This window comes from Folsomia candida, unplaced genomic scaffold, assembly GCF_002217175.1.
Source record: "Folsomia candida strain VU population unplaced genomic scaffold, ASM221717v1 Fcan01_Sc019, whole genome shotgun sequence".
NCBI lineage: Eukaryota > Metazoa > Arthropoda > Collembola > Entomobryomorpha > Isotomidae > Folsomia > Folsomia candida.
In genome coordinates, this window is record NW_019091211.1 from 816,669 (window position 1) to 836,278 (window position 19,610).

At 35.5% G+C, this 19,610-nt stretch overlaps 4 protein-coding genes and 1 long non-coding RNA gene across 6 annotated transcripts; 3 read left to right on the forward strand and 2 right to left on the reverse strand.

The window, feature by feature from the left end:
• Positions 1–418: 418 nt before the first annotated feature.
• On the reverse strand, positions 419–2,249 carry LOC110857932. The gene is made up of 3 exons (XM_022106541.2): positions 1,997–2,249; positions 1,325–1,629; positions 419–840 (listed from the first exon to the last, which is right to left on the reverse strand). The coding sequence occupies exons 1-3, from the start codon at positions 2,073–2,075 to the stop codon at positions 547–549; spliced, it is 678 nt and encodes a 225-aa protein (XP_021962233.1). The 5' UTR covers positions 2,076–2,249; the 3' UTR covers positions 419–546.
• A 1,705-nt stretch (positions 2,250–3,954) lies between these two features.
• On the forward strand, positions 3,955–8,470 carry LOC110857738 (glycine receptor subunit alphaZ1). Its single transcript, XM_022106350.2, has 12 exons — positions 3,955–4,059; positions 4,860–5,401; positions 5,652–5,928; positions 6,211–6,376; positions 6,474–6,662; positions 6,743–6,904; positions 6,961–7,127; positions 7,193–7,227; positions 7,286–7,323; positions 7,450–7,516; positions 7,627–7,660; positions 7,735–8,470. The coding sequence occupies exons 2-12, from the start codon at positions 5,331–5,333 to the stop codon at positions 8,212–8,214; spliced, it is 1,686 nt and encodes a 561-aa protein (XP_021962042.1). The 5' UTR covers positions 3,955–4,059; positions 4,860–5,330; the 3' UTR covers positions 8,215–8,470.
• Positions 6,214–8,026, reverse strand: LOC118438176. Of its 2 annotated transcripts, XR_004836641.1 has the most exons (7): positions 7,887–8,026; positions 7,588–7,821; positions 7,183–7,510; positions 7,031–7,116; positions 6,715–6,896; positions 6,424–6,644; positions 6,214–6,353 (listed from the first exon to the last, which is right to left on the reverse strand). It is a non-coding gene; the product is annotated as an uncharacterized LOC118438176 (long non-coding RNA). The 2 variants fall into 2 exon arrangements; XR_004836640.1 differs by having other exon boundaries at positions 6,715–7,116.
• A 185-nt stretch (positions 8,471–8,655) lies between the features above and the next one.
• Positions 8,656–11,209, forward strand: LOC110857928. Its single transcript, XM_035858008.1, has 5 exons — positions 8,656–9,049; positions 9,619–9,798; positions 9,885–10,492; positions 10,567–10,688; positions 10,787–11,209. Exons 2-5 carry the CDS (start codon positions 9,794–9,796, stop codon positions 11,066–11,068), a joined length of 1,017 nt encoding a protein of 338 aa, XP_035713901.1. The 5' UTR covers positions 8,656–9,049; positions 9,619–9,793; the 3' UTR covers positions 11,069–11,209.
• A 3,963-nt stretch (positions 11,210–15,172) lies between these two features.
• On the forward strand, positions 15,173–16,679 carry LOC110857646. Its single transcript, XM_022106247.2, has 4 exons — positions 15,173–15,334; positions 15,405–15,692; positions 15,890–16,090; positions 16,161–16,679. Exons 1-4 carry the CDS (start codon positions 15,287–15,289, stop codon positions 16,356–16,358), a joined length of 735 nt encoding a protein of 244 aa, XP_021961939.1. The 5' UTR covers positions 15,173–15,286; the 3' UTR covers positions 16,359–16,679.
• Positions 16,680–19,610: the final 2,931 nt, after the last annotated feature.

Below are 19,610 nucleotides of genomic sequence, written 5' to 3' on the forward strand. Positions count from 1 at the left end.
CTGTGCACAAACGTATATATGTATTAAAATGTGAAATACAACGTGACAAAAAAATTTCATTAAAAGAAATATGCTTGGTGTGAGGACCAGGTACATACATTTTATGAATAGGACAGCATGAAACATGATTTATAATATTTAATTCCATTATTCCTTGTATTTACATAGTTAACGCAATAATAATTAATATGTAAATGACATCGTGAAGGTTCACGTAGTTTTCTAACCTTCCCCACTTCCACATTTTACATATGTAATCAGAATGTTTGATTGCCAAGAAATCGACTAGCTTCGTCTGCACCTGAGTCACACAAATTTGTGTGGTCTGTTCTGCCAAATTTTGGCAAAATAATTTGCGAACATGCGAACTCGTAATAAACATCCTCGATACCATTTTGGAACATACATAAAATGCCTCTTAAATAACAATTTGTTTACTGAGAACATTTTTATTGAGAAGTGTGTTTAATATAAAAAATCGTATAAAAAATGTAACTAGTGTAACGTATTTATGACTGAAATTGGTACAAAAACATTCGTCCTTCATTATTTCTGCCTCTCTCCATCCTCCTCCAATAGTTTCGACGCTGCTTTACAACTATCAGCTCGACATTTGTCCAGTGCATCTTTATTTTTCTTATTGATCTTGTCCTGGGCCCGTTTACTCAGTTTTTTCATATCGTCACCAATCATCCCGCCCACCTTGGCGAGCGAATCTCCCACTTTGTCCAGTGCCCCGGAACCTTCCATCATAGCCGCACGTTTGGAACGTCTCCCTTTTTTAGCAGTAGATCCAGTGCTTCCGGTATATTCGGCCATGACCTTCGACCCAGAGGCGACCTGACAAAAGTGCATGAAACATAGAGTAAATAATCAGTCGGTAAATTAATTTAAGCTCGCAACCGGAGAAAATTAATTGGGCAATATGTATAAAAGATAAGCTTAAATCTAGCTTGATTTCAAGGTCATGCTTTCTTTTCGTTTTGATCGAATATAACTTGATAATGGTAATTTAAGCCAAGAACTGATTGGAATTAACAAAATATTTAGTTGAAAGTTTTGTAATAAGTAAATTTGAATGAAATGTAAGGAAATCGCAGCACTTTAGAACTTTATAAACTCCATAAAATTACAAAGAATATGAAATTTTGAATCAAATTTACAGACTTTGCAACCCTTTCAGTTAATGATGTCTGGAAGTTTGAACTTTGTAAAGTAAATTTTCAAAAGTTGCTTGAGAAAGCTTACCCACGAAACCGGTAATTAAGCAAAAAAAATAAGCAGAAATCTGTTTTGCTAATTTTCGACAAAGGACGGTACCCACCTGATCTTGCAACATTTTCATGATTTTTTCTCCCACTTCTGGATTATCTTCCAGTGCAATGAGTCCAATTTCAGTTAAAGTCGTCCCGATTTGACAAATCGTGTCACCGATTTTTTTCGTAAAGTCCAGCACAGTTTCCAACTCTGGGTCTGGAATGACTTGATGACACAGGGGACACGCGTACACTGCCCACACCGTGGGTGCGGCTCCAGCGATGCCGGGGTGACCATAGCCGTACGTCAGGGGTGGGTGTCTCCCCACCAGAGGCAAACCAAAGCCGGGATGTGGAAGATAAGTGTAACCTCCTGTAGATTAAAGCCGCATGGAATTAGGTACATGTACTATTTACGCCAACTTTCTCGTAATATTATAAACTTATCAGGTCAATTTTTAGTTAAAAACAATTTACAACTATGTACATATTTAGCACAACTCAAAATATTTCATTATTTTGCTATTAGAAAATGCACTATAGAAACACGATTTTTTAATTGTTGTAATAGTGCCGTACTTATTTTGGCAAATTTTTAATTAATTGAAGCAATTATTATCCTTCGGATTTTTGGAATCCAGAAAATTTGTAAACTTTTACAACATAAGACGCAAATTTGTAGAAAATTCCCCAATTTTACGAACTTTATTAATTTTCATACACCCCGCATGCAAATTTACCTGCATTATTTTCCGTCACTACAAAATGATTAATCAGTGAACACAACAACGCCAGTAAGACATGGATTGACTGCTCCATGCTAATTTTATTAACTAAAACTCAATCCTTTCCTTAAACAGCGGCTTATTCCTTCCGGTGCGATATGAATCTTGGATTAACGTGTGACAAAAATAAATTATGCGTAATTAATCAGCCACCACAAGTGGCTATTCCATCTCCTCCTTAATTTCAGAAAAGACTGACCAACAAACTTTTTTACAGAAGACGCCAAAAACAAATTGTTCACTATCTTAACGACCTGTGCGATAAGATAGTTAAAAGCGGTACCTGAGTCACTTTCACTTATTGTAGTAGTTGTTTTTGTGCCGTATTGTCGTTGATTTTTGCTTAATAAGTAAGTTACCAAACATTTGGGTGATGGCCCTTGGTTTCACCTGTTATGTTAATATCCATGCCAACGACATCTTAATCTTCTACTACTAAATATAATATATCCATTCTTAAATATGCATATCTATCAAGTTCATTCATTGATATGAAATCACTTTCCGTTGTTGCATCTTTCCCATAAATATTGTAGAAAAAAGAAAAGGAGGAAGCAAGCAATAAAAATGATTTGTTGCATTAATTGTTGTCAGGCTGCTGGATGCGGTTTGCTTACTGAATAAAAGGGGGCTTGTCTCTGATTGAGGTACTTTATATTGCTCTATTATTATCATGTTTGTTTGTTCAATGCATGTAAATAATGGTGTGTCGTTCAGGTGATTAATTATATAACCAATAAAGTTCACTGCGCATTGTGCACAGACAATAGATCGATATTTGTACATAATCAGGCAACACATTAACCTTTATAAATATGAATTCACAAGGATACCTACTTATCAACAATTTTTAGCGCTTATGAACATAAATATTAGTATCAAAGTGTCTACATAATAGTCACAATTGTACAAAAGATTGTGAAACAGCAATAACAAAAAATTCTTTTCTAAATAACTGCCCTAATTTGGACAAAAATCTTAAAAATCTGAATTATTGTCTAATAACAAAGTATTATGTACATGCATAACCCACAATCATAGTTTTCACTTTCACCGATTTTTTTAACAGCACGTCAAAATTATTTAACGCTGAAATCCGTAATGTTTTTCATTCCCATTCATTCCGTTTGTGTAACTAATAAAGCAGAAATGTGAGAATGCTTATTTTTAATTAAATTATTATTATTGCCGTCACCCGTCGCGTGAAACATGTTTCTCTACCAACGTTTGTGACACAGTTGCTCATTGTCAACTTATGTAGGTATGCATGTCTGAATAACGACATAAATTTGACCACCATTCAAGAATATGCGACTAATCAGGGTGCTGCAACTCTTATTAAATTGTCTAATGCGTTTTGATCACGCATGGAAAACCAATACTTAATATGTACATTTTAAGAATGCAAAAAACACATCCAAATTGCAGCACAACTCAAATTGAGCGTCAAAAGCACCAAAAAACGGTAAAAATGCCTCATTAGGAACCCTCATAAAAATCTGTCAGAAGCATATGCGTCCTTATGCTTCAATATATTTGGGATGGACACTAATATCAAACATATCGTACACTGAAAGTGAGATTGAATATACTTATCATTCTGCTTTTCTAGTAAAAACCAGTCTTTGTTCATTCCAACTGTGTGCATATGACCACCAATCAAGAAAAATTGGCACCTTACACCATCCAACATGCCTTGTTAAGCAGGTGGCCTGCCTGCCTGACCTGTGCAGCCCTTACTTTCATTCAGTCGAGTAGAGTTAAGCAATCAAGGTAATTAGTCACTCACTCACAATAGGAATGACAGATTAGAATGGTGACGCGACATAAAAATCGCTAAACTTTACACGTTTATTTGTGTCAAATCACAATGGGTCGGAGGAAAATTTATAATTTAATAAGTAAATTAATTACACGATTTTCTACTAATAAAAAAGTCTCACTTGCTAAAAGGGATCCATTCCACGGCATTAATTCCACCGTCATCGCTGCACTTGAAGGGAGCAAGTAGTTATCAGGTAGGCAATATGCATCCCTTATAATTGGCTGTTAACTACTTTTTGTCGAGATGAATAATTACATTTATTAAGGGATCTTGCTTTTATTAGGTGTTTTTCCTATGTCTGCTGCATACAAATATAAGGCACGATTAAGCATGCCTACTAAAATATGATGCGATCTGTCAACTCATAAGTACTTGTATGCATGTAAATTTAATCACACGAATCACAGAAAATCTAGTCTTCATCTTTTTTTATTTAAATGCAATTATTTAGTCATCAGAGATCCCAGATAAATATGTATGATACACGGAATCAGTAATTGAAAACGAATCCATACTTACCATGTTTTATGAACTATGCAGAATTTCGCAATTGGTGATCAACACGACTACAAAGAATTACATATTAAATAGCTGGCTTACAGCAATAATAGATATTGTATCATGATAATGAGCAGGTTCAATTAGTTTGCGGATGAGCAGGAGAACCTTCATCCAACCACAACCACTAGTTTTTCCTACATATTATTGAAGAAGCAACTTATTTTTTATGACTTGATTAATGGCAATTTCATCAATTCGTTTGAGAGAGAGAGTGAATATCACATATTTATGTATGTTCATATGTCCATTTGTACATAAATATATAGTAAATGTACATGTATGTATGCACATAATAATAATATACAAGCATGTACATACATACACACATAAGTACCTTAACATCCTTATAATCTCGTCTATATGCAAAAGTGGAATCCATAAAATTTGGAATGCCACGAATTTTACCTAATTCTACTCATTTTATTATTTAAGACATGGACAACAAGAAGAGGCGAATCAGGTTTTGATGGCGTCTTTGATGGCACAAGAAAATCAAGTCAACTTGTTTCCAGAGATCAGGACTCGCTTTGTTGGTCAAGTTATGATGTGTCCATCCAATCCAGGAGAAGGATGCATGCATATTAATTATTCCACTTTCCAAAGATACTTACCTTGTATGTCCAGCCATTTGTACATATTTACCTGTTTCTAGCTAGTCCTTCTACGCTGGAGGAGTGCATCAGAACGACGCGTGCCTGGAGGATGGATAGAACCTTGGGAATTACACTCGGACCATGCAACAAGTCGAAGTTTTTCAGCATATTTCAGAATTTTATTATTATGCCGAACTGAATTTCAGCTACAGTGTTGATAACGTAGTGATCGTTCCTAATAAATAATTACGTAATATTAATTCTGACTGAATATTGTTTAGAAGGTTGTGCATACATACATAATCGCAACATGTGGGTACAATTTTTTCGCCATCGGGCACCAGCAGTGGTTACTATTGTGATATTCTTATTAGGAAATGGGTAAGATTTGTGCGGTTTAAAGGGATTTATTGATTTTTATTGGTCATATTCAAGCTCAAGATTAGATATTCATCATTGCAAGAAATTTAATAAAATAAAATTACCAATTGTTGAAAAATTAGTTATATAACTTTCCGTTCCAAGCATAATTTCCCACTTTTTAGCTCAATTTTGAGTCCATCACAATTTACGAATTTACGCATAAATTTATGTCTCACTGATTAATTTAACCCCATAAAACCATTTACAGATTTCCTTCCACAAAGTCAGAAACAGCCGAAAATAGTCTGCACAAAGTCAAACTTGTTAGAAATATCCGTGACTCACACTCTGGCCAGCTTTTCGGGGATGCCGTTGAGACGGAAAATAATATGGGGAAAAAGGCTGGCAAGGATTTAGTCGGATTTTTGCCTCTTCCTCCGGGTTACAACAAATTGGTCATTCCTCTGGGAAATGTCAGCAAAGAAATTTTTGTCATGGTTCACCTTTCCATCAGAGAAGTGACGGATGTCGATTACAACAATGGGGTACGTATCTGCATTTCTTACTTATCTAATTTGCACCAATTCTGCAACTAGATTTCTTACTCTGTTTAATAATCAGCTAAAAATAATTTAAAATTATGGGATCATAAATCACGACATTTTCTTGATTGCAAAAATGTTGGTTTAAAACGTCTTCTATTTTGCATGCAAACTAGTAGAAAATTGTAGCGCATTTTGCTTGCGTATTAGTTTGTGCAAATTTTGTTTCCTTGAGTTCGCCCAATTACAAATTAACATTTTATCGAATATTCATATTGATTCAAGATAATTGAGCTTGACACCGAGCTCGGGATCACTTGGATAGATTGGGAAGTTTGGAAGTTTTTTATTGAAGATGAAGAAGCTCAGAAAAAGGCGGCTGATGGACCTGAAGAGATCACGCTCGACGCAGAGTTTCTCAAACAAATCTGGAAGCCAGATATTTTCATAGGTAAATATTTACGTCGCAAATTTTTCCAAATTTGTTGCGAAAATTACTTAAGATTTGTCAACGACACAAATTTTTCAACTGAATTTTACTTTCCCAGAGGAGATGGAATCCGTCGAAAGCACATCCATCCTCACCAAGCTGGTAAATCTTCGTTTCCTCGTTAAAAATCCGGTGATGCCTGGTGCCATAACGTTCGAGGCGAGACAAACGTTCAAAGTGCGGTGCGATATGAATTTTGAATATTATCCGGCAGACATTCAAGTGTGCCCTATGAACATAAGATCATGTAAATAATTAATTGCAAATAATGATCTCTAAAATCTTTAGAAAATGCTAACTTAATGCATTTGCTCCTAATTTCAACAGATTCATACACCCAAGAACAACTATTTGTTCTGTGGAATCCATCTCAAAGTGTGTTTCTCGACCAGACAGAAGATTCCAATTATGATTTCCAAGTTTCCGATGTCGAACCGGGAGGACGGCTTTATGAAATGTTTACAAAGTCGCAAGCACCCTGCTGTCAACGTAAGAATTGCAAAGTTATATTACAAAATTTACGTAACAATTTTCACGCATTTCAGACCGAAATTATTCCACCCTGTCTTTCAATCTCCAAATGAGAAGAAATATCAACTATCACTTTGTACAGACCTGCCTTCCTTCCATTTTACTCATTTTAATCACTTGGCTCTGCTTCCTACTTCCACCGGATATGGTGGAAGTTCGAATTGGTATTTCTATGACCACGGTATGCATTTGTAAAAATTAAAGTGACACTAATCCAGTACTTACTAAGAACTTACTAAATCCTAGCTACTCACGTTGACCGCAATGTTCGGTGCAGTACGGTAAGAATTTTATAGTTTTCCATAAATATTTTGTCATTTCATAATTCTCTTCTTACAGGGAACAATCACCTCAGGTTTCATACACAATGGCAATAGGTCTGTATAAATATGTACCTTCACAATTTTGTAAAAGTTATCTTCAATCTGCATGAAAAACAAATTAAGGCTTCATTACAAAATCAACCAATTACAATAATATACATGTTTAAAATGGATTTATAGATATCTGGATGGTGTTCTGCATGTTCCTCCTCTTTTTGGCACTGGTCCTATTCACATTCATCTATTGGTGAGACACAGTAATTATGTAAAGTTTACCGGGTTACAAACATCCACGTGCTAAACATTTATGTAGCAAACCCCAATATGACAAATTAATCCTTTCCCAACTTTTCTCAGGTTGCGTAGAAAATCGAGAGAAGATGCCGAAAAGGTTAATAAAGAAACTCAATTAAATGCCTCATATTTTGCAATTATGGATCTATACAAATATACGATTTTACACAGGAAAATTCCGCAAAACTCGACAGCAACGAGGCCGAATCCGGCTTAGAATTAGTCCGTCCCGACCTCAAGACCAGGACTTACACCGGCCTGGGAAAGAACATCAAAAAGTACTCATTTTGGTCATTCGCCATAATTTTTATCACATTCCTCACCCTGTACGGAACCTGGTTAATCGTCGCATCCGATTATTACGCGTGGGACCCGTCGCCCAAATATAACTCGCTCCCAACCCTTGAAAATGGGACGGAGACAGAGAATCGGCTATTTTCCAGGGAGGAAACAGAGTTCAAACCAACCTCGAAAAAGAAAGTGGTCGAATCCACGTTCCGTTTTAAGGATATCTTTAAGCACGTGATTTTCCCAAAGTTGCAAGAACTGGAGGCCAAACGCGGCGGTGGGAGTGAAAGCGAGGAAGAATATGTAGAGTCAGAGGAAACCACGATGGCGAGTATCACCGAAAAAATTGGGGATGATCCTTAAATGCAATATTTTAATTTAGATTAGTTCACATAAAAATATGCAAATATTTGCTACATTACGTAATTGCTCATTTGTAACTGTCGAGGGGATGTCAGATCCCAGTGTAAGATAGGAAGACATTGATATTCTTGATTATCCACGTACTCTATTACATATGCGAATACATATGCATCTGTATGCATACGGACAAGCTCAGCTAGTCCTAAACTTGTCTCAAGTGCAATAAAATTGTTATCGTTAAGCAGAAAAAAACATGAAGGAACTGCGCATTTGTTTTGTTTGGCTGAAAATATAATCTTTAAAAGTTTACACTTAAGTACTTTGAAACTTGACGACAATGTCATCGGTGTCTTCATTTAAACTAAACAATTGATGTTTCTGCCGAAATCAAACCTTGAGCCCAGCAGTCATCCCATTTGGTGCAGTTTTTAATGACTATAAAATAATTGCGATAATGATGGCTTCACATGGGTCATTTAGAAGCATCATTTTACATATGTTACGAGCTTAATGTGCATCTTTCCAATAAAAAAATCCTTTTTACAACCCGTCGAGTTCGATTCGCGTACATAAACAATGTCTGAGAAAATGCAGAAGTTCTGAGTAACCTGATGTACATATTTATTACAGGATGGTTTATAAATAGCGTTTCAACGATGCAAGTGTTGTCTAACGTGAAACATACCTATAAATACTGACACAATTTGGGAGTCATTTTCTGCACAGATTTAAATACTTTTGAAAAACAGAATTGCTAGTTACCTCAAAATCTAAAGTTCTTATTTACCAGGATGGAATTTGACAATTTATCCTGCCTTGTCTTCGAAATCCCATTGTAAGTATTTAAACGAATTAGTTAAGCGTCATACAAATCTATTGGTAAATATTAATTTTTCACATTAAGTAAATTCACTCGGGAGTTTTTAACTGAATAAACTCTATTAAATCAATACGCCCATAAATTAGCAAAAGCTTACAAAAGTTCAAAAACATCTCAAAGTAAAAACTTAGCTCACAAACTTATTGCAAAGTTATACACAGATCAAGGGTGTTTTTTTATTTCATAAAACTTTGCAGAAATAATTTTCGAAATTTTTACAACTTCAGTGTTGCAAACATCCCCGTAGATTTGCACACTGACTCGTTTGATACATATAATTTATACTTCAGATATGTTTTACTTAACCAAAAACCAACGCGACTTTTACTTTCGAGAATGACTAGTATATCAAACTAATATAAAGACTACGACAAAAGAACTACGAACAAACAGCGTATTTTTAATAAATGTTCAACGTACTATCTAAATATGTGCATATTATCCAAATACCTATTATAAACAACGTCATCTTTAATAAGTTCTCATATTTACGTGGAGTAAAAGCATAATTTTTTCATGCGCAGATAATGTCCAAAATCGTGTCCCACATGGGTTGTGACGACTTAAAAAATCTACGCTTAATTTCCCCTGAGTGGGAAATTACCTCAATCCAGTCTCGCTGAGAGAACTTGTCGCTTGTCAATTTGTCCAAGACATGGAATTCTCCCCACTCTGAGACGCCACCACCATGGTCAGGCTATGCCGTGAGTCATCCTACCCCAGACGAGGATCCCTGTGTCCTAGAAATTACCTCATTTTTTACCACAATTGAGCACCAACATTTGAACAGGGTCACATTTCTAAGAATTACCCTCGGAACCAATTCAGACCTTAACTTCGTCCAAAAGTTGATCGGATTCTTCCCACGACTGGAAACATTAGAAATCATCCTGGCCGAATTTAGTATTGGACAAAACGCAGACATTGTAGTTAAATCAACACCATCTGAAAATCCGACTTTGCTAAAATCGTTAATCATCCGTATCGCTAAGGAGTCTAAAATAGCCTTTGCTGAAAAGAAGAATGAAATTGTCATGCTATGTGAAATTCTGGGAATAAACGTGATACAAAATGTCGACAGAATCTACCTTGAAGATTCAGGCAGATTACTTCCCTACATGTTTTACCTCTACGATTGGAAAAAGTTGACACGTGTCCACTTTCCCTACGCTTGTCAGGAAATTCTGGAAAAATTGACTTTACTTCCTTCTTCCTTAAATGAGCTAAAACTCGACAATATTTCCAACTTATACTGGTTGGAAAAAGTTATGACCAGACATATGTCCTCCATTGTTATTTTGGACGTTAGTCTCTTCACCGATGATATTACACACCCCGAACAGTCTGAATTTCCGAAACTTTCCCGTCTGGAAAAATTGTCTTACTCAATTGGAAAACGTGAGGGGTGGCGTTTTTATTAATTGTCAATTATGCACAAATGTACATATCTGACTCTACCTATAATTCTCTAGGAAACCCAAATAGACCATGGTGTGGTACAGGGAGGCGTATGGGTAGGCTTAGGGGTGACTTTAGCTCACCACTGGATCGTTTAGTGGGATTAGATCGTTTGAACATGAGAGGAATACTCCAAGTAAGCTAATTAGTTAGTTATTACAAAGTATACAACATTTTAAAACCATCCAATAATCACATTTACTTGTGGTTTCTTACATACTCTTTTCTGTGCAGGCGGGTAGTGCAGCCTTCAAGGAAAAATTTCCACGCCTAAGACACCTCGAACTGAAACAGCATGGATGCTACCTTAACCTTAGTAGACAAGAAATTCTCTTCTCAAATGTCGATGAAAGCGAGGTACAGATCGATCAAATTGAAGTGTTCATCATGCAATTGCTCAATTTCTATAACCACGAGTTAGATTCATTGGAATTGAATCTTCTCAGCGAGAAATTGAAAATAATTTTTCCGAATGCAAAAATACTTAGGATATGTAAAAATAATTTGACCTGTTAAATTTTTAAAGTGCTAATTTCTGGGAGTGAAGATTATTGCTCGTATTATTGTTGTAAGAAGATTATAAGGAAATCCTGAAACTGTTTAACTATAAAACCACTAGTTGCACCTTATTGATTAAAGATTAGAATTGATCTTTTATTTTTGTCTGCATTTATCCAATTACATTAATTAATTTGTATAACATTTAAATTTTACACTGTTTGCAAATATATAGTAATAGGCACCCACTTAGTCATTTCCAGATATGAGTTTTTGACCACATCGGTGAGTCAGATTGAGGTCTTTGATTCAGAAGACATTAACATGATCAATTTAAGTTGGATTCGACAAATTTTATTTACATGATGAAACCGCATTTTTTTTTGCAAATGTATGTATGGCTGTTTCAATACTGCTGAAAAATGCTTTTGCATTTATAAATGCATTTAACACCCGTGGGAAATGTGTACGGATTACATGAGATATTTATATAGCTGTACCGAATTTGTAATTCACTATTGCTTTCTTTGTTCGGCAAGAATTGATAGAAAAAAATTGACGTACGCAAAAATATTCTGTCCAGACACACATATTTATAGTACAAGTGTGCATCTAAAAGTTTTATTTGTTCCATGAACACGTACATATGCACACGTAAACGTATTTTGCATTCTTGACAAGAGTTTTTATTGAAGAATACTGGTACATTGCATAATTTAGTGTTTCTCTGCATATTTATGTACTTATGCACAATACACACAATAAGGCTAATACACTTTATACACAAAATTAAACCCATCTTAAGTATATGTATGTATGTAGATACATATATATTTTTGTGTACATATTTGTAATTCCATTGAAAACTTTATGAATTGCAATCCTAGATAATATGAAAGTAAAAGGCGCAACAATTTGGGAGTAATAGAAATTTGTTAAATAATTTATAATAAATATGCATTATTCAGAGTTTTATTCATGAATTTTAGTGTAAACCATTGACCTAACAAAGTTGTTTTTATTTTATCTACTTATTTCAATTGGGGTTCTTTAAAATATTCATGTAATAATTTTTACGCTTATTTACTATCAGTTGTAAAATACATTGGCAACATGACGCTTGCTAAAATACATGTTTTACTTATTTTTATCCCCCATCTTTTCTTAATTATCTGTAGCACCAAATTAATCTTGGGACAAACCTCTCACAATTACGGTTTATTAAACTCTTTTCAAAACTGTACGCTCCAAATAACAATAAACCAACAAAATAGTATCCTTGAACTTTCTTCGTTTCAATCCCTCCAAGCCTCAATCACCACTAATTTCTCACCCTTTACTTTAAAGACACATAATAAAATTGATTTACAAGGTGAAATAAAAGGTTGGTTTACAAAAGATATATTACAAATTTTAAGGTGGATTTATACATCACTCGTTGCAAACTTGCGCCAATGTGATAATTTAACTATGGCACAAATTAGCAAGGAGTGCCGTATAAATGCACCTTTATTCCATCTCACTTCATTATTTGCATGTTATTTATTTATCCTAGTATCATCCCCATACGATGACCCCATCCGGTACGACTACCATCAGAGGAAACATTCCCCCTGTTTTCTAAAGCTTTATTTCGTCCAGAAACTACCCCACGAGATTCACCACTCTCTCTTGAAAGCCTTCTGGCGAAACATATTCTACGAGGAACGATCTCTCGCAAACTTGAATAGAATTTCCGACCTAATCCTGATAATCACCGACATACCATTTTTTCTCGAAAAATACGCCGAAATACCGTGGGTTTTCCTCTCCAGCATGGACTACCTTCTAGATGCAGCCGAAACTTTCGACTTTTTCACTCCATCCCCAATGTTTGTCCTTGACACGGTAGAAAACAAACTGTCCCCCGTTTGCTATCACTGTTTGGATAAAGTGTATCGTACAATTAATCTCAAAAATGGTTTAGTAAATTTACCCACAATTTTTAAAATCTGGTCGGACCTGCACCACAATTTTCTCCAGCATCTCGTACTTTCCATCAGAATGCCGCTAATTTCTGAGGAAGCCTGTTACCTCGGAAATATCGTAACCGGTAGAGAAATAGCTTCCACCTGTGCTCTAACGGTGCTTCAAGGACACCACAATTACACCCTGGGCTGGACAAAGGAGGGGAGAACCGTGGTCACAATTGTGTCCGAGTACTACCACGACTATTTGTACATGGACCGATGGTCATACGCCGATATGCGGGAGAGAAATGGACGACACGACGCCATAAACGTGGCGGGAAGGACGGATCATTTCGGGCACATTTTAGTCGTCGAGATATCCCAGAACTTTAGCTTGACTAGATTAGCACAATGTTTCCACTGGCAGTTGTGGCTGTTAGTGGCATCTTCGGGAATAATGGTGTCAATCATGCTATTTTTCTTGGTACATTTTTCCCTTAGGAATTATGCAAATGAATTAGTTTCTTCGTTCCTCATAATTTTCGGAAACTTATCAGAACAGTCACATCCTAATTTGCTGAAAGATACTCGTAATCAAATCCCTCTTTTAAACACGGCCCGAATTTCCATGGCATTTTGGATGTTTATAGCTCTGGGATTTTCGAACTATTACAAATCCATGATTCTTTCCGTGGTTGTCTCACCAGTGAAAATTAGTGAGCCTGACGACATCTCTGAACTCGTCGATAAATCTGATCTCGCCTTTGTGTCGGCACACTATAAAGAATTCGACGCACTTCTGACCCACATTGTGAAAGTTAATGAAGAAATGGGCCTCCAACATCCGTCCATTTTGAAGAAATTGTACGCAAAGTTTGACGATTTTGTGGATGAAGGTGACATCGATGAGGAAGAAATCGAAAGGGACAACTGGTCCTTGATGTTACCGCTTAGCCGACTTTTTGTAAATTCCTTAATGAAACACGTGACCGTAAAGAATGTTACCCTTTCTCCAAAACGGTTCGTTATTTTTGATACAAAACGAACGTTAGAAAAGTTTTCAAATTTTTTGACGGCACAATTTCCGAATTTTCGTGCCATCTGGGGGAAATCTTCGCCAAAAACGGGGGGACTTTCAATGGTCTACAAGTGGAGTTGTAGTCGATTGTTCACCTTCAGTTTTATCGAGCGGGGTGTAATCGCCCTGTACGAGTCTGGACATTACAACATGTGGCAGACTTATTATCATCTTGCGCAAGAATACAGGGAAAGGGTTGCGTACAAGGAGACGTTTAACTGTTTCGGGAGTGAAAGTGTTAGTGGTGGGATTTGTAATCGCCCAACAATTAATCAAGACAATATACGGATAGATGTATTTCTTGGTTATGTTGTCATATTGTTGGTGTTGTGTGCAGTATCGCTGGTCATCTTTGGAGTTGAAGTTACGCTTTCATTTAATACCGGTGGTACATTGGTGCATATTTAGTAATTATTTATTAGTATTTAATAGTTGAAAATTAAATTGTGCATGTAAATAAGTGGACATATTTGTTTTTGAAAATTTTTAGGCCAAACATGTATTTACATGTATGTATTAATGTACGTAGTTCAAAGAGGTTGGATTATTTTTTGAGAGATCTTTTAATGCAAATTTTTACAAGGTTTCAGATAGTAAATTTACTTATGTACATACGACATACATATGTAAAATCATGAGACACAAATATGGATAAAACTAACTTGGTGTTTAAACCGTTAATAAATATTTTATCTGATAAATTAAAGTAGTGGATGTGATTTACATAAATATACCAAACCTGGGTTTAAGACGTACAAATTTAAGTATGTATGTACAGTACATACATATGTATCATGCATGGAAATGCATACATTACATGCATTCGGTATGTGTACAACGCTTACACGAAATATTGATAAAGTTATTAATTCCCTGAAGGTAATTTTATTGAAAGGTCAGCAATGTTCGTACCTTTATATTCTGTGCATGTGACTATTCATATGTACATATCCCTTAAAGAAGTGTATGTATGTATGTAAGTGTATTTCAAAGTAACACATCCTGTCCAGCACAAAAATAATTTACAAAGGTATCATCCCACTCATTCTTCACAGGTAAAGAGGACAACTAGAAACCAGCATTGTCATAAATAAAATAATTCTTAATTCTTTACTCCCCAAACCACCAAGAGGATCACACCCTTCACTTCTCCAGTAACTAAATTTGTGAGTTTAAGTCAGATAAATTCCGCACAAAACTTAAAACAGAATGGCTTCTTCCAGTGGCGTCAAGATTACTAAGGACATTACAAATTTTGTAAGTTTTAAAAATCACGGAAATTTCGAAATATGTAAGTGTACCAATACAAAGTTTCTTATTTTTTCAGAAACCCAAAGTTCCATTCAGCCCGAAAAAACGTGTCACAACTACGGATCGTGCCGAACTTTATGAGCTCTCCAAACAAGGCGAAGGTACAGATTTCATGTTCCTTATCGGGAATTACTGGGACACGACGGACTCTTATGTTCATGTGGATTCCGAAATCGTCTCGCAAGGTTCGAAACGGCTCGCGAAAATTGTGAGGACGGAACGAAAATCCAATGGGGAAAATGCCTGGTATGCAATCTTGTCGCAATCAAATCTGGATTTGGACCAGTTTAAAAGAATGATTGAGGTAATTTCGGACTAATCTTGTAATTTATAATATTTGTGACAAAATATTGTGTCAAATTATTTTGAAATACGCGTCATTCATGGAATATTTCCGAAAATTAACTGGTAGCAAGGAGGTTAATCTTGAAAACTTCGTTATGTATTACATATGTATATCTGTATTTAAGATTTACGCATTTTCTATTTTCTGCGCCACAGTTTATCTACACCGGAAATGTCACCACTTTTCGCAAATCCATCCCATCCAGAAAGGAAATCAGTGACCTTTTAAAAATCGGGGAGCAATTCAAGGCTGTCAAACTGATTGAATTTTGTTTCGACAAGATGATTGCAATCAAAGAGGGAAAGATCGGAAAGGTGGAAACTTCCCTAGCTAAACTTTCACTACGAGATAATCAGGTAATATGACCTATTCATCCCATCAAATATTTAATTAATCGAATGACACGAATTTACAAATGATCCATAGCTTGACGAAGATGACTCGAAACCTGGGCCAGGTTCGCACTCAGACGCAGCCAAGAAATCCGATCTTGTTAAGAAAAAGCTTTTCGACCAGGTTAAAAAAGATTTCGCCGAGACACAAGAGGAGAACACTGAGATTCCTAATTTTCCTATAGAAGGAAAGGAGAATGCAGACGAAGGGGTGGAAAAACCTGATAAATAAAAGCGATTCAAAACAGTCTAAAGTTCTGTTATGAGTTTATAAGTATATTATTTCTAGGTTAATTATTGTTTTTAATTTGGAAAGAAACCTTGAGATTTCTAGAAGTGTATAGATAAGGAGACGAGGAGATTATGCAAAGTTTAAGATCGAAGATTTTATAAAATATTGACATTTCTGGCTAATTTATAATTTAGGTTATTTTCGGTTTTCTCTTTTAAGATATTATTTGTTTTCTAATCCAAGATTAGTTTATTTGCAATTTCTTATGTTTTTATAAATAAATATCATGACTCTTCATGAAATCGGGTATGAAATTGTCAATCCGTAAAATAGACTGGACTTTACTCACATAAATATGCGTGTATCTACATATGTTTGTATGCACATAAATAGTTGCATGAAAGACAAGGATATTTATGTAGTTACATACTTACATATGTACATGAAATGAAGACTAGAGTTGAGGGCACAACAAAAGGTGGATCGGACTAATTTGCATATCATGTTTACATACTTATCAAAATTAATCTGAAGTGTATTTTTGCTCAATGAACCCTCCCACTGGTCGCACTTGGCTTTCCCCTACACCGTTTTTTTACACCGGATTAAAACTGCATGGGTGGCTTCGTTGGTATTATGTACGTAATCGTGGCTAATTAAATATTCTCTAACTTGAGTCAATAAGTTTATGTAGATATGTACTTGTATTTTTTGCACATGATTGGGTGATACATAAAAACTAAGTGACGCACCTCATAAATCGGACATGGATGCATTTATTGATTTCAAACAAAATACGTACTAGTTATGTAATAGATGCTCGCTCAGTTGCAAGCTTCCTTTTCCAAGTACGCGTTCTCATAAATTCCGGAGATCCAGCCACTTTTTGCATCACATTATACATAAAATTTAATATAACGATTCGCTCAATTGTGTAATTAAGACTTTAAAATTGATATTAGCATCTTGCCAATAAGACGCAATAATTCTCAAAAGTATTTGTAAGTAAAACAATTATTTGTTTAAGCTTTTTATGACTTTTTTCATGAAACTTTAAATTCACAATTTCAAAAGTATTTCATAATTCATAATTAATTTCTCAGTATCGAAATGGAAAACGACTTTGAGCTTGGAGATTTTAACCAAAGCCCGAAAAAGGGAATACGCCAAAGATACGTCCTTCCCACCGTCGAAGTGATCAATGAGCGACCATGGAGTCGTTTTTCTCGCTATGGTAACAAACCTCGGACTTTCTCCGCGTCTCCACCAACCTTTGACATGGAAAATGTGGCTTCAGCATCGCCCCCGGAACCAAAATTTAACCGACGAGGAGGAATTGCGTCACTTTTCCAATCCGATGTTGAGCACGTGAGAGTAGGACGCCGGCCTGATCCCCAAACTCGGGAGGAAATACGACCCGTGATAACACCCCTTGACGAGATGATATTTCGTCTCGAGCCAGATTTCGTAAGACATCGACAACTTCAAATGGATAATGAGACCGGAAATGATGACATGAATTGTTTCTATGTAGTATACTGAAGTTGTCGAACGATCACGTAATAATATTGGTAGCACTTCCGGTCATCAATTCTCTGCTCCAGTGGGGATGCAAGTGCAACCAGTTCCAGTTCAACGAAGCACATCTCAACCCATCAATCCTCGAAGTGAGAGCATTTATGATATATTTCCCTAAACAAGGGTAGAAAATTCAGTTTTAAATATTATATATATGTATGTAGCTGAGGAGAATTGATTGTTACGTTTTTATGCACCATAGTATTTGGCAATCAGTGTTTGCAAAATCACATCATTTCTTTGACTATATGGTAAAATGGAACAACTTTCTTTAGTTTAAAACTAGATTCGGATTCGGCATAAAATTCTGAGTTTGTTTTCATCTTTAGCAAATCGAATTTTAAATACAACTTTCTAAATATAAATCGGCTCAAGTCACACATCAAAATGATCAGAATTTTATGATCAATCCCAATATCAAGTTGGTATACAAACTAGTCCTAAAATGTATTTTAAAGAAAGTGTTCACTTTCTCCGAGTTACATATATTACAAATTACAGAAATCATAATTGGTGAAGACATCCAAGGCTTTAAAAATCACAGAAGTCACCTATGTAAATGACAAAGTGGGCGTACTCACGACAACGTCTTATTTCGCATCGCAACTCATTTAGCAAACTTGCGAAGATCAAAATATTTCTGTCGTGAGGGGATTTGCAAAATATGACTTCGCAAAACTCTCCAATCTCGCGAATCTACAGAAAAACACCCATTTTGGCATTGTTTCCATGGATTTCTGTAATTTCTCTTGCATAATTACTTTGCTAAATAATTTTGCGAAATAAGGACATGCTCAATTGCTGGGTAAATTTGCGAAAAAAATCCCATGGTTTTCAAGCAATTTTTTTGCGAAATCTCGCATATCTCGCAAAACTTCGCAAGTTATGTTGCTATGCTCAATTTGCGAAATATGCGAGATATGCTAAGGGTGACGTGAGTACGCTCACAAGTACGTTGTCAGTGTTATTATCCCAGTTGAAACCCTGCCGACAAAGTATTGCGGATTTTTATGGCATCTTTTCTGGAACTAATTTAGAATTTAATTTATCAAACTACAACCAAGATAATATTTTGACTCATTTGTCAAAGTCATACATTTCATTTTACATTTGATACCCAAATTAGACGGCAAGCCATTTTGTACTTACAGACTGTCAACATAACATAATTTATGCGTACAAATGTACATTTTATGTACATTCGTATGCATAACGAAAGGTTCTGACAGTTCTGATAAGCTCTAGATTGGTATGTGTACATATCTAAATTATAAAAATGACGTAGAAAACGGATGTACTGTAGGCTGAACGATTTTTTGCAACACTATCACACTATAAATATAATTTTGCTACCTACACTTTTGCATGCGTGCTCGAATGGTCAATTGTAATTATTCAATTATACTTTGGACGTTATAAAAATTCTAAAAAACTCTAGTTTTCCTTCTATGTATCTTATTAATCTAAATGAATAATTGGTAAACTTATGCAAATTGTTGTTCCTTTTGTGTAATATGTTCCATCCGGTTTAAGAGGTTTAAAGCTCAATTATAAGCTCGATATGAATTACAAAATTACTATAAAGTTAGGACAAACAGTAATAAAAAAATCTAGAAGGAAGTTGGTTTACAGTTAATAAATATGCAAATATATAGTTTCCCTCCTAAGCCTAAA

Excerpts from the sequence above, each read along its gene's own strand:
- LOC110857928 (XM_035858008.1), top strand. Across the intron at positions 10,493-10,566 it reads GTCTTACTCAATTGGAAAAC|GAAACCCAAATAGACCATGG; the intron begins GTGAGGGGTGGC and ends ATAATTCTCTAG. Across the intron at positions 10,689-10,786 it reads ACATGAGAGGAATACTCCAA|GCGGGTAGTGCAGCCTTCAA; the intron begins GTAAGCTAATTA and ends TTTTCTGTGCAG.
- LOC110857738 (XM_022106350.2), top strand. The coding sequence starts at position 5,331 with ATGTGGGTACAATTTTTTCGCCATCGGGCACCAGCAGTGGTTACTATT. Across the intron at positions 5,929-6,210 it reads ATGTCGATTACAACAATGGG|ATAATTGAGCTTGACACCGA; the intron begins GTACGTATCTGC and ends TATTGATTCAAG. Across the intron at positions 6,905-6,960 it reads GCAAGCACCCTGCTGTCAAC|ACCGAAATTATTCCACCCTG; the intron begins GTAAGAATTGCA and ends CACGCATTTCAG.
- LOC110857646 (XM_022106247.2), top strand. The coding sequence starts at position 15,287 with ATGGCTTCTTCCAGTGGCGTCAAGATTACTAAGGACATTACAAATTTT. Across the intron at positions 15,335-15,404 it reads CTAAGGACATTACAAATTTT|AAACCCAAAGTTCCATTCAG; the intron begins GTAAGTTTTAAA and ends TTATTTTTTCAG. Across the intron at positions 16,091-16,160 it reads TTTCACTACGAGATAATCAG|CTTGACGAAGATGACTCGAA; the intron begins GTAATATGACCT and ends AATGATCCATAG.
- LOC110857932 (XM_022106541.2), bottom strand. The coding sequence starts at position 2,075 with ATGGAGCAGTCAATCCATGTCTTACTGGCGTTGTTGTGTTCACTGATT. Across the intron at positions 1,630-1,996 it reads AGTGACGGAAAATAATGCAG|GAGGTTACACTTATCTTCCA; the intron begins GTAAATTTGCAT and ends TTTAATCTACAG. Across the intron at positions 841-1,324 it reads TGAAAATGTTGCAAGATCAG|GTCGCCTCTGGGTCGAAGGT; the intron begins GTGGGTACCGTC and ends CACTTTTGTCAG.